General features: G+C 37.6%; 1 protein-coding gene and 1 pseudogene across 6 annotated transcripts in view; both read left to right on the forward strand.

The window, feature by feature from the left end:
• GLRA2 (glycine receptor alpha 2) overlaps positions 1-3,721 on the forward strand; it is a 194,564-nt gene extending 190,843 nt beyond the window's left edge. For 3 of the 6 annotated variants that reach the window (XM_011362953.2, XM_011362954.1, XM_023532349.1), the window contains one exon: positions 3,327-3,690. In XM_011362953.2, the coding sequence (XP_011361255.1) occupies positions 3,327-3,605 (279 nt within the window). In that variant the 3' untranslated portion in view covers positions 3,606-3,690. Of the gene's footprint in view, positions 1-3,326 lie in introns of all 6 variants that reach the window. The other 3 variants (XM_011362956.1, XM_023532350.1, XM_011362955.1) reach the window with 3 other exon arrangements.
• LOC111741738 lies at positions 1,539-1,657 on the forward strand (annotated as a pseudogene).
• Positions 3,722-11,731: the final 8,010 nt, after the last annotated feature.

An 11,731-nucleotide genomic window follows, 5' to 3' on the forward strand; every position in this document is an offset into this window, starting at 1 on the left:
ATATAAAAGCATATAAAATAAGCACACTTTTACAGATAAAAGTTACAATTTTATAGAAAAAGGATTTTTTTCCACTTTAAAATATCACATACGCTTCAATAAGGCTGAGTCTATGCACGATTATAAAGTAGTTTACCTCCATGTTCCCAGAGATATTCAGGCGAGGGCGAGATCGCGAGCGCCGGACCTCGAGCGCGGGACCTCGAGCGTGAGGGCGGGACCTCGAGCGTGAGGGCGGGACCTCGAGCGTGAGGGCGGGACCGCGAGGGCGGGACCTCGAGCGTGAGGGCGGGACCTCGAGCGTGAGGGCGGGACCGCGGGGTCGGGACCTTGGGGGCGGGACAGCGAGGGCGAGGGCGGGATCGAAGGAAATCAAAGAAGTTAATGAAATAATTTCTACTAAACATTATCTCGTGGGATGTTTTGTCCTGGAAAGAAAATATTTTTGTTTTGCTTTTTTGCTTGTTCGTTCACACTTGTTTTTGAATCGATAACACATGCACATGATAGAAAATTCAAAATGTACAAAATAGTAGAATGAAAAAAGCAGACTCCTTTCCACGGTCACCCCCACCCCTCACCCCAGTCCTGCTCCCTGGAGACAGCCCTCATTATTACTCAATATGCACATGCTGCTGAACCTTGCTTTTTTTTTTTTTTTAACTTAATAACTTATTTGGAGATAATCCCATATAGAATTGTGTCTTTAAGGATTGCATATTAGGATTATAAATTTTAATGGGAAAAATATGTCTTTCCTCATCTCAGGAAGAGATCAATGTGTAGCTTAATAATGATGAAACCACAAATAGGAATTAAAATCTCACAAGATGAGATTTTTAAGTGAGCGAATTTCTTGGGTGCCTTGCCTTCCAAATACCTTCTAGAAATAGGGTGTCAGATAAAATGCAGGATACCCAGTTAAATTTGAATTTTAGATAAACTATTTTTTAGTGTAAATATTGCCATGCATAGTTGGAAAATACACAAAACTTCTTTGTTGTTTATCTGAAATTCAGCGGATATACTTAGACCAAGTAATGATTCATCTTCATCTGAAATTCAGTCTGTTTATCTGAAATTCAAATTTAACTGGACGTCATAGATTTTATTTGCTAAATCTAACAACCCTGTCTAGAAACCACTCACCTACTCATTTGTGAATTGAGCCGTTTTTAACCTCCAACTGCACAATGATGAGTTGGTGTCTATTAGAGCAGGAAAATATTGCCTCTTAAATATCATGGTTATAAAAACAACCACAAACTTCAGGCTTCAACATTTCTTTTAATTGCTTCTCATAAGCCACAAGAAGAGCAATGTCTTCTTTAATTAAGTGTTTTAGATAACATTTTGAACTAAGACTGTTTAGCATATTCCCTTCAGCATTAAAAAACTATAATGTATTTAAGATGTATCTCAAATATTATAATCATACACTTGAACTTTGAGATTAATTAAATTTCAGAGGAATTTTATTTATATTGTTTACATGACATTCCTTCAAAATAAAATATTGCTGTTAAAAAAAATTTGTAGTCTACGGCCATGCCACCCTGAACAAGCCAGATCCTGTCTGATCTCAGAAACTAAGCAGGGTCAGGCCTGGTTAGTACTTGGATGGGAGACCACCTTGGAATAGCAGGTACCACAGGCATTTTAAAAAAATGAGAAGAAACACGGACCTGTGTATTTAGGTTTCCTTTTGTTTTGTGCTAAAATCAGGTTACCAGCTAACTATCCTTTCAAAAGCAGCCCAGGAAGTTTAAAATAATCTTATCAAACTCAGGCAGTAAACAACTATATACTTAATCATGAGTTTCTAAATGTTTATATAGAAGTGAGAATTCTGCAGCTATGGAAAGGATAAACAGCATGGTGAATTTAGGCAGATAAGGGGAAATGTATTATGAGGGATTGTTTCCCTTTCAAAAGTCATTTTAGACTCAATAACGTGGAACAGGTTCAGCATTTTAGAGCTGGACATGAGAGCTCACCTAGGCCACCGGTTTCCAAACTTGTGCATTAGAGTCACTGGATGTTTAAAGATACGGATTCTCAGTTCTCATTCCTAGAGATTCTCATTCAGTTGTTCTGGAAGGGGCTGAGAGCGGGGAGGAGGCAGGCATACATATAAAAGTTCCACAGCAGCCAAAGCCGAAACACAGAGATCTAGACCAGCCTCAACATTTTTATCATTAAATTCTTGAGGTCTTTAAAGAATAAATATCTTCCCTAAGAGCGATACAGTTTATAACCCTTGGAGCCAGGCCTAGAACCCAAATACCAAATTCCTAATCTGGTTCTCTTTACTAAACCAACTGGCACAGCTTCTACTTCTCTCCCACACTGGTTGAGATCTAATTACCAATTAGCCATAGGATGTCCAAGAAGGCCTATAACCCATGTGATAAGCAGGTGTCCTCCCCGCAATGACCATTTTTACCCAACCTCACACCCATATTCCATACATTTATCTCTACTAAGGCTATTTATTCTTTACTCCCAGGAATAAATACGATTTTTCAGTCTTTTATCTAATTCATGTAGAAATAACACAAAATACTATTGACATCAACTAAAATGACACATTTAAAATGACACATTTAAATAAAGAGATAAATAACTAGCCAAAGATTCAATGTTAAAAACTGACACTAGAAAAATTAGCCATGGTAGAAATATTCAATACCAAACAATTAATATTTAATCTCTGCCATATAACTGAAGTGAACTAGAAGGCTAGAGGGGATGTGTATATATTTAAGGGGTTAATCTTAGATCCAATATTAACATTAAAGTCAATATTAATAGAAGGAACTGGGGTGTGAATGGGCCACACTAGGAGAAGCTCCTAGCTCAGGGCCAGGTACACAGCAGGTGTTCGGTAAATGCTTTTCCAAATGAATGAATGAATGAATGAATGAATGAATGAGTAAATGAATGAATAGCCCTCTTGATAGATTTAGAGTATACTATTGGGATTTGAAGACTTGGCTTTAAAATAGTCTATTCAAAGCTATGGATTAATAAACTAGATTTTGGAAAAGTTGGTGTTGAATACAATGTAGGTGTTTCTGTTTGTTAACGAATTAAAATGACTACAGTCATTATTCTTATCCTTAATTTCTCAGCCTGAAAAGCTAATGAACTGTATCTGTTCCATGAATAATTGAGTTAAACTTGAAAGAGAACTACTCATTCCAAAAGCCACCCACGCTACCAGTTAACTGTGATTTATCCTTTTATTTCTGAAGAATTTTAAGCATCTTCCATCTGATTTGACAGACAACCAATCTGTGCTTCCTCTGTCTTTATTTTCCCAGGAAGAAGATGTTACTCGTGAAAGTCGTTTTAATTTCAGTGGTTATGGGATGGGTCACTGCCTCCAAGTGAAGGATGGAACAGCTGTCAAGGCCACACCAGCCAACCCGCTACCACAACCCCCAAAAGATGCAGATGCCATCAAGAAGAAGTTTGTGGACCGGGCAAAAAGGATTGACACGATATCTCGAGCTGCCTTCCCATTGGCCTTCCTCATTTTCAACATCTTTTACTGGATCACATACAAGATCATTCGGCATGAAGATGTCCACAAGAAATAGATGTGCCCTTCAGACCCTGGGACCTTCTTGCCTAAGTGTTGTGCTTGTAAATACACAGTGAAATTGTCTTTATATCACATTGACAAAGGAGAAGATTGGGGGAGGGGGGAGGGAGGATCATGGGGCGGGTTTCCTGGCACCTATGTGAATAAAGATAAGTTAACCAGAAATGAAGGAAAATGTTTGCACAAGATTAAGGTGCCACAGAACCATGTGAGCATAATTCTCTTTATAGTCTTTAGCATTGTTCTATCAGATGATGCATCAATTAGACGTGATAGTCAAGGTCAAGTTCTCGAGAGCAATTTGTCTTTTGGTTTGGTTTTGACTAATTCTGGTACTGAAAAGTTAGATTAAAACACATCAAACACACACACACACACACACACACGCACACACACACACACACACGGAAAATGCTTACCATCTGACCACAGTGACTAGCCTATAGTGAGTTGAGGACCAAACTTTTTTCAGGAAAATGCTGCCTCATTTTTAAAACCAGCCTCCTGAGCTATGTTCTTTACAATGTCTGTAATTAGTGTTTCACCTGAGAAATCCTTTTGTGGGTCATAAATTATTTCTACTTACCAAAAAAACAACAAAAAATAAACACCAATCACAAAGAACAGATTTGTACTTTACTGTCTGTGTGGGTGCGCATTTTAATATTATGTTTCTTTCCCAAGTGTAATTTTGGGGTTTAAATTGTGTCTTGTGTAATCGATTCTCAAATACCCTCTTAAAAATAAATACCCATTTTCTTTTAGATCCAAGTTAGCGCACTATATATTTTGTTCGCTTTGGCTATATTTACATGTGAAGTGTTCAAGTGTGACTTAGCCATTGCAACCTGTCAGCCATAGTGTTTATGGAGATGGTGCGTCCTGAATGGTGTAGCTCATATTAGCCTGAACTTCCCATTTCTGCTCTCATTGTAGGTGTAACTACTAGTCCCAATGTCAACTGACCCATGATTTCTACTGTCAATCCAAGTGAACATCGTTTTAAATATCCTTAATTTAAAGAATTTTAAAATTGTACTGTGATTTTCATAACCCGTTGCCTTTTTGGTACCAGAGCTACGTGGTTTGAATCCTGGCTACATGTTTTAAGTAAGAAAAAAAAATTAAAGATGTATTTTTGCTTACTCAGATAAAAGACAACCTGTAAAAATATAATGAAAAAATTAAATTTTACATGTGCTGTAAAAGGGGTTATTTAAAAAAAAGTACTTGTTCAATTTCAATAAAGCTAAGTGTGCCACAGAACTTCTCTAAGAGTCTCCGTTCTTGCACTGTAATTGTGAATAATTTAGATGGTGATGGTAACTTGGGTTCTCGTTTCCGGTCTTCCTCATAAGGCTGAAACACTTTTGTAGCTATTATAAGAATAGCCTGTAATATCCCCATAAAGAAAGAAAAAATATGTTATTCTCATTGTAGAAATAAGGAAATGGAGATGTGGAAGCATTTGTCACTATTGTGAGCAGAATCCAATACTGGATACTTCGTATGAGATATGGAAATGTTCCAAGAACACTGAGGAATCGTAAAATTTCAAAGTGAAAAGAAATACAAAAGACCAACCTGTCCATCTACCTGATTTTGTCAGAAATGGAGGAGTTCCAAGATGAAAATAGAATTCTGAAAACCCCAGTGAAGTACAGATAATTCATCTTGACTTACGTTTTCCTTAACCACAGATATCCATCATAACATTTTCAGGAAGATGGGAATTCATGAGTCAATATTTATGACCTTTTAAGCCTATTCAAATATTGAATCATTTCCATAGAGAGAAATATTGCAGAATGGCTAAACGCATGAATTTTGGAGACAGAAAGACTAGCTCAGCCACCTATCAACAGTATGATCTCGGATAAGTTACCTGACTTTTCTAAGTAGTTCCTGTTTCATAGTTTTAAGAGGATAAACTGAAAAAAAAATACAAGTAAAGCCATTAATATGGAGTCCAAAACATAGTAAATTCTCAGTAACAAATACATAATAATAAAATTACTATTCTTAAGAATAGTATCGGTTATCCCCTGGGTTAAAAGCTTCGGTGTCTAACCTTGGCAAGATTAATGCTAGGCTTTGTTGCACCATTTCGGAAACACTAGTTCTGTCTTATCGCTCATTCCTTTCCCAAAAAATAAAACAATGCCTTTGGTCTCAATTCCCTTCCTCCCACTACAAAACAGTAAAATGGAGGATAAAATGCATCCCAAAGATGGGCCTGATCCCATAAGTGATCTAGAAAGAGCCTTGATCTTGCATATGGAAGGATGGGGAGGCCCCTTGGGGAAAAATCCTCAGCTAAATGATCATTTCTAATCAATGTGTGTACCATGAACTTTCTAGGGGGCACAGACCCCACATCAGAAAATTAAAAACAGGTTCACCTTTCAATATATCTGCCAGCCATTTAAGTAGGCAAAGACATCCTGTATGGCAAGAGGGATTTTTGGCTTTTCTCTAATTCTAGTTCACATTCAGGGGAAAGAACTCTTGAATGTACCAATCTGGGTTATATAATTAAGATAAAATCTCAGTGAAAGGATTTTGAGTGCCATATATTCTAGTGAAATAGATAATTCCCCTGTAATGTTATTGGAGATTTTCTTTAGGACATTTTCTTTCATAATAGTATTTGAAGTAAAATAGCCCAAGAATAAAATCATGGCTCTGAGGAAGAGAATTTACTGTTTTCGTGAGATTGGAAGCTTCTGGAAGAAAGTAGCTGTTTTCATGGACCCTCAGGCAATGCCTGCCAAAGCTCAAATGCCCAGTGAATATTATTACTATCACTAGGAAAAGTTGGTGAAGGAGGATATGCTGTGCCTGCTGACAAAATTATGTTTTTCTCACCCAAGCAATGATATGAGGTAACCATCTATTGCCATCATTTTTCAGATAATGGGTTATTGGAGAATTTGTTTTATATACATTTTTCAATTCCTACCACTTGATTTCAAGAACACATCAAGCTGACGTGAGGCTTAATCTTTATAATATTTTCAAACACCTTGGCCCAAAACAGATGCTAAAACCAGACTCGCTGTAGATTTTTTAAAATCCTTCCAAACAGTGTTAGCATTAAGCTCCTCATCTATGCCACTGAACAGAACTGCCAAATTCTGAAAGCAAAACTTTCAATAAAGATTAAATGAAATTCATTTTACATTTTGCTTACCCCATTACCATCAAGTAAGAAAGTTCTAACCAAAACACAGCACAAAATCCATATCATATGATTCACAGCTTTGGAAAATTAAAATAAATTACAATCTAATTGGAATTTTTTTTTAATGTACGCATTTCATAGTTTAATCCTGAAGACAATTTGGGGATGAATAAAAGTCATATATGTCTGCGAGATATTCCTTTTTAATCTTTCAACCTCTGCTTTAATCTTTTCTTTATTTTTACCAATTAGTTTTTTTCTTTTTTTAAGTATAATTTGAATGATTCAATAATGCATGCTCTTCATAGATCACAAACTAGAACTAAAGATAACACCACAACTCCGTATCAATATAGTGCTTTCTATATATCGACATGTTTTGATGTCAACAACAGCATTCAATTCTAATAATAATCCAAGGTGGCCAGATCACAAACGGTTAATATCCATCCTTTGATCAATAAATAAACAGAAGCTCTACGCATTAAACACCTCACCCAAAGTCAGCTATTGTGCTAGAGACTGAATATTCAGCACGGTTTATTTCCTATAGCCTTTCACTATATCCAGTGTCTAGGAAAATAAAAGTCTGGAGAGTGGAAAGTCATTGTACCACTGACCCACCCTCATGGATGACAAAATAAATTGGTGAAGGAGGGCATAGAAGAGAATGTATGTGTTGAAAATACCTAAGAGAAATAGCTCATAATTGTATATACAGCATTGAGAACATCTTCACAGAGTCAGTATCTTGTGTGATTGAATAGCTCCAAAGATACCGGGGTCGGAAAAAAAAAGACACAAAATTCAATTTAGAAAGTGTTTATTTCAATTTTTAAAGGAAGGAAAATGACCTTCACATTGTCAAACATACCCCCACAGAAAGAAAAAATGCAAAATTCCTACTTTGGTGCAAATGCACTTTAAAAATAACAAGTAATACAGTTTCCTTCAAGCTGAGGGTAGTGTGTATTAGATGTTTTTAGACCATGGGCCAGCATTTAAAAGTGCATTAACACCTTGGCACGAATGATTTATAAATAGATGAATGCATCTTCAAAGAAGAGAGCAAAGGTCAGGGGTGCTCTTGTGAAGCATGCAATCACACTGGCCTTCAACTCCGAGGACCCAGGGCTGCTTATGCAATGGGCAGCTTGGTCAGTCCTCTGGGAGACTGAAGCCTCATAAGAGGCTCTAGGTCTTCAAAAATGATAAAACAAAGGGCTAGGAGACCCTTTGTGTACAAGGATCAGAACTAACCAAGGCTTCATCAAATTCAATGGATGATCACTGCATAAGCTACCCCCGCTTTCTGAGGAGAAAGACATGGGGACAGGGTAGTGAGGAAGGGAGAAGAGATAAAAGGAAGACTGTAGCCAGAAAGTTCCTTTCAAGGCATAAATCAGATCATGTCACTCTGCTTTAAACCTCCAACTGCTTCCCAGCTTAATTACAGAATAACCCAGAGTCCTCATCATGACCACATGACTTGACCTTCCCATCCTCCACCTTCTGTCAACCCCTCTCCCTCCAGGCACAACGGCCAGTGTTTAAACATGCTGACCACACTTCTACCTCAGGACTTTTGTATTTACTGTTTCCTCTACCTGGCACCTTGTTCCCCTACCTGGCACCTTGTTCCCCTAGACCAGGAACTGTCAAACACTTTAAGGCTAGGAAATTAAGGCTTCCCAGGCCACACAGTCTGCTGCAACTACCCAACTGTGCTATCGTGGTACGAAAGCAGTCTGAGGCAATATGCAAACAAGTGAGTATGGCTGTGTTCCAATACTACTTCATTTACAAAAGCAAGTGGCAGGTCAGATTTGGCCCATGGGCAGTACTTTGCCAACCCCAGCTCTAGTTAGCTACAAGACTTACTCGCTCATTTAATTCAGGCCTCTGTTTGAATGTCTTATCAGAGAAGTCTCCTCTGACCACATTATATAAATTAGTACCCTCCTACCATTATACTCTATTTCCCATTCCTGCCTTGTATTTTTCATAGCATTTGTCACTTTCTAATTGATGCTTTTTAGTGTTTATTGTCACACACACACACACACACACACACACACACGCACACACACACACACGCACACACACACACACACACCGCCCTACCTTGAAGGACAGCCTCATGTGAGAAAGTGAAAACATAGGTTGACTGTTATATTCCCAGGGTTTAGATCTGAGCCTGGCACTTAGTAGGCATTTGATCAATACAATATTTGTTCAATACAGTATTTGTTCAATGAATATTAAATGGTTAATACTTATTAAGGACTTAATTGAGTGTTTGCACATGAGACTTAAGAGATAGAACTAAAGAACCTAATACTACCAAGTTAGATAAAAATTGCTGTCAAAACTTAAGCAGGTTTTGGGTCTACAAGAATGAAGGAATTACACTAGATTAGCATTTTCCAAAGCATGTTCTGAAAAACCCCAATTCTACAAATCCTTAAGGGCCTGGGACATTAGCAATCCTATCTAGATGGAATTTTGTAGTTTTTCATTGACTTTTGTCAGAACACACAGGCCTTCTAAGACATGCGGGTTCTGAGAGGTACCCTAGGGGGTCTCTTGCATTTTAAACATATTTCTCTTTACCCCCATTATGCAGTAGCAGCTCAATTTCCCCCTTGATAGTCAGGATCTATCACCTTAGCTTATACAGTAACCACCTTCTTTGCCTGCTGACTCCCTGGCATGAGGAGCCCAAAGTGCCAGGTAGCAATTTCAACTTCCAGTTCCACTGCTGTGTCACTTGGAGGAAAGAGAGACAGAGATTCCAAAATGGTTGTAGATTTGAGGCTTTCTATCAAAATACTCTTAAAGCATAATTTTCCAAAAGATAAAATCATGACTCTCACGCAAATACAAAATTAACGTATGTCAAAATTGTATTTATCTTATAGATTTTAAAAACAGTAAAATGCTAAAACAAATCCAAAAAGCATTTGAGAAATTAGGTATTTCTAAGCAATATTAGGATAAGTTTTCTGAGTTAGAAACAAATCTGGGTGACGTCCAATAAGGCCATAAACAGTAATCTTTGGGATTATCTCTTCTTTGGACAGAAATTATTTGCATTTCTGCTGGACACAATTCCAACAAGTTCTCCTCTGCCTCTACAGAATGGTAAATAGCCCAGACAATACAATGTCAAGCCCAGCACTACACTGAAAGAGCACCTGTAACCCTTTTTTTTACTTTTGTCTATTTCCGAGTTTCAGATTATTTTTCTGACAGACAATCACCATCAAAGTTAATGTTTTAAGAGCTAATACCCGACGGTTTACATCACACCTTCACAGGACCAAGGCCCAGAACACTTACATGACACACCCCATGTCACACAGCACGATAATGAAACTTTGGGACCCCAAATCCCCTGGTTCCTTTCTAACTACTCCCTTGAGCTTTGTTCCAGGTATCCCAGGTAGAGAAAGTTAGAAAGAGAAGTTTCTCTCCTTTAAATTATCATACTTCCACATGAGCATTCGCCCGTTCGTTTAGAAGGCAGGTGGCATGGTTGTAAAGGCATGGGATTAGATCTGAGTTCAAATTCTCCCTCTGTCTCATATTTGTAGGATGTCTTTGGGCAATGCTTTAATGCCCCAGGACTGAAGATATTGTAAAATGTAACATATTACATTATTTACCTCCTACAAACATAGAGGAGGACTGAACTGACTGGTACCTCCAACATAATGGATACTGAATAAATATTCGTTCTTGTTTCTCTTCCTACCCACCTTTAATTAATGACACCACTCACTTATGAATGGAGTCATTTCCCGTGTGGTCTACTGTAAGTACTGTAATTTTAAATCATCATCTAAATATCGAAAAGGCTGAAAGTAAAAAGACCACATCTAGAGACGGTCTGAACATGCTTCTTTGATAAAAGGGGACAACAGAGTTTTTATTGTTTCTCTTTGAATTAATGTAGAAAGAAAAACACTGTTTTAATTTAAATGTTGAAAAAGTTTAAGTTGGCCTCACTGGGGCCAGTGAGAGGAAGTTATTAGGACTTTTGCTATATGTAACTAATATGGGAACAGCACCAGTACAGTTTACAAATTGCTTGCACATAAATTCAGCCAAGTCCAAGAATGATGGACTTGGGCAAGTTTCTCTCACAGCCTCAGTTTATTCTCCTGTAAAATGGAAAATAACAATTTCCCATCGGAGAGCTTAGCGTGGAGTAGGTCTTCAGCACATGATAGCCATCATCACCATCACCATCACTATCAACAGCAAAAGCATCACCACCACCATGATCATGATCATGATCATGATGTCATCAGCAGCAGCAGCCACAGCATCATGATCATCATTTTACAGATAAGGAAAATGAAACAAAACACAGTGAAGGGACTGGTCCGCCATCACAAGAGGTACGTCTAGCCATCAGGTATTAGCCTGTGACACTAGGTAACATCTGCAGAATGAGAATGATGTTTGCCCCACCGATGCATCTTTGAAGGCTGCTATGACAATAAAATGAAATCGTGAATGTTAAAGGTATCTGAAAACTATTTTATGGATAAAGAAAGTGGGACGCAAAGAGGTAAAGTAACTTGCCAAGGGCACACAGCCAAGCTTCAAACTCAAGCAGTCTTTTTGTACAACCAATGCTCTTAGTCACCCCATGATATTGCTTCTTTAATCGATCTCAAAAAATTGTCATGATGGACATACATTTATATACAATTGTATATATACAATATATATATCACGATGGACATACAAAATATACATTTTATATGTTTATTTTGTAGGTTTTAGCATATCATTTTAATTATTCATTTCTATATCCATTTTTCCCTACCAGCCTATGAGACTTTCAAGGGCACTATATTAGTTCCCTAGGGCTGCTGTAACAAATTATCACAAATTGGGTAGCTTAAAACAACAGAAATTTATTC

The sequence above is a fragment of the Pteropus vampyrus genome, unplaced genomic scaffold, assembly GCF_000151845.1.
Source record: "Pteropus vampyrus isolate Shadow unplaced genomic scaffold, Pvam_2.0 Scaffold81, whole genome shotgun sequence".
NCBI lineage: Eukaryota > Metazoa > Chordata > Mammalia > Chiroptera > Pteropodidae > Pteropus > Pteropus vampyrus.